Here is a 2,639-nt window from a genome sequence, read left to right on the forward strand (position 1 = left end):
TATATATATATAAAAACAAATAGTAAATGAGTATATGCATATATACGTACAGGTATGTGCATACCTACATCCACCTGTATGTATAGGTGCATATCTGGGTACAGGACATTGCAAACAAAACATAGACAAGAAAATAATGATAATCAGAGTACAGAATACACACAAGCCACAGAGAACATTTTCCTTCATCAGCTACCCCCATTTTAACACCGGCGTTTCGATGAGCTGTATATATATATATATATATATATATAAAAACAGTTTGATTCAAACTCCTTGGTACATTGAGTTTCAAGGAGGACGATGATCTTCAGCCATTGGAAGTTTAGCGTCCTGCTTGAAACTCAGAGTATCAAGGAGTTTGAATCAAACTGTTTTAATCCATACATGTAACTCCCAATAAATGTGTTGAGTGACCTTCTTTCGTTTGTCTACTCACTTGTGTGTGTATGTATATATATATATATATATATATATATATACACACACACAATCATCATCATCGTTTAACGTCTGTTTTCCATGCTGGCATGGGTTGGGCGGTTTGACTGAGGACTCGTGAGCCAGAGGCTGCACATACAAATACATACATCTAAAGCAGGTGTTCAAAATCCTTTTTTTTTATCTATGGACCCCTTTGATTACTATTTTCTTCTGGTGGATCCCTATAGCCACTCAATGTTTAAAAATCAGTTGTATTGAAACGTCTTCCAAAATTCCTATTTTGTTTGCCACACATTAATTTGTGTAAGTTGAACTATGTCAAATGTTAGAGAAAGAAACCTTTCTGTTTCTTGCAATACTTGCCAATGCATACATCTAAAGCAAAATCTTATCAGGAGCCCTTAAAATAATACTATGGATCCCCAATTTACCATTTTGTTGCGTGTATCCCCAAAAATTTTATATGGACCCCAGTTGAGAGCCACTGCTATAAATAATAGCATGTACATACTGGGTTAAGAAACCCTTTGGTTTAAAATAGTCATAGGCTATCCAGGGACACAAACCCACATCTCCAGTAAACATGGTTTTTTTTTTTTTAATTTTTCTCAAATTCTTGTACTTTCACTTTTGATTTCTTTGTTTTCTTAATTCTTTCTGTCTTTCTTTACTGTCCAGCACTGATCTGGATCATATTGAGTCTCCGGAGAAGCTGCCAGAACTGTTCAAAGCTGTACTAGAAATCAATGTAAGCCCCAATGACAGGCCACAGACTGACCACATGCTGCCGTGGGAGAACTTCAATGTTAAGTCAGTCAACCCCAAAATCCTGTTCTCTTCTGAGGAGGAGACGGAAAGGGTACAGTCGGAACTTGGTAAGTTGAAGAAATGTCTCTGTGCTTTTATATGTTGTATGTATGTACAGGCTGGGGTGGTAAGCAGCAGAACCGGAGGCAGACCTCGGTTTGTGTGGATGGATGGAATGAGGAAAGCTTTGGTGGTTAGAGGTGTTGGAGAGAGAGAGACAAGAGAGCTTATTAATGACAGGAAAGCTTGGAGAGTGTTTGTAGACGGATGAGTGAATGTGGATGGATGAGTGACTGTGGACAGATGTTGCTCAAAGGAGTACAGAACCAGCCTGATGTGGCAGGGGTAAGCCAGCATATGCTGTCGAGCCCCACTGCTAATATCAGGGGTTGCATTCTTTGCCTTGACCCAAGCATAGAACGGGGCTTGCCTCTTTGAGCTGGGAAATGAATGGAATGCCTGGTGTGTGTGTCTTGTTGTGGCCACCCCCTCCTAAAAAAAAATGAGGAATACATTTGACGGATATTTGTACTCATCTTGTTTGTTGTTAACACGACATTTCGGCTGATATACCCTCCAACCTTCATCAGGTGTCTTGGGGAAATTTCGAACCTGGGTTCTCATTCCTAAGGTATTTTTCGATATTATTATTATTATTATTATTATTATTATTATTATTATTATTATTATATGGTGTAGTGGTTAAGAGTGCGGGCTACTAACCCCAAGAGTTCGATTCCAGGCAATGACCTGAATAATGATAATAATAATAATAATAATAATATCAAAAAATACCTTAGGAATGAGAATCCATGTTCGAAATTTCCCCAAGACACCTGATGAAGGTTGGAGGGTATATCAGCCAAAACGTTGTGTTAACAAACAAGATGAGGACAAATATCCGTCAAATGTAAATAATGTAAATAATTTCTTTTGTTGTTCAGTACACACACACACACACACACATATATACTGTATATAAAATCTCTAATCCTGTTTATGTTTCCGTTGCAGAGTCAGCGGAGAAGGCCAGTTTGAACTCCCATCAAGGCTCTTCAGAGCACATTAACGACAGCCCGAGCAGGTCTTCAGGCAAGGAGTCACCTTACATGAGTCCACAGCTGAGGCAGAAGAAAATGTCGGCAGCAAACAATTCTGGGAAGGCAGTTGGCAAGAGCCAGTTCTTTGACAGCCTGAGCTGGCAGCAGGGAGATGGCCAAGGGAGACAGGGTGCGCCGGGTGTTGGCGGTGGGGCTGCCGTTGGTGCCACAGCTGGCCCTGCCAGGCCTCCGGGTGAGTCGGCCGAGAGTCTGCTGGAAGATATTGAGAGTACAGAGGACGATGAGGATGATTTTGCTTCCCTCTCGCACCACGGTCGCGCTCGACCG

The 2,639-nt window shown here is 40.8% G+C and overlaps 1 protein-coding gene across 1 annotated transcript in view; it reads left to right on the plus strand.

The window, feature by feature from the left end:
* The window catches only part of LOC106876583 (cyclin-G-associated kinase-like), a 108,248-nt gene that overhangs the window by 95,149 nt on the left and 10,460 nt on the right, over positions 1 to 2,639 (plus strand). The window contains exons 20-21 of the mRNA XM_052977740.1: positions 1,123 to 1,319; positions 2,266 to 2,636. Of these exons, the coding sequence (XP_052833700.1) occupies positions 1,123 to 1,319; positions 2,266 to 2,636 (568 nt within the window). The remainder of the gene's footprint in view (positions 1 to 1,122; positions 1,320 to 2,265; positions 2,637 to 2,639) is intronic.

The sequence above is a fragment of the Octopus bimaculoides genome, chromosome 28 (assembly GCF_001194135.2).
Source record: "Octopus bimaculoides isolate UCB-OBI-ISO-001 chromosome 28, ASM119413v2, whole genome shotgun sequence".
NCBI classification, from domain to species: Eukaryota; Metazoa; Mollusca; class Cephalopoda; order Octopoda; family Octopodidae; genus Octopus; species Octopus bimaculoides.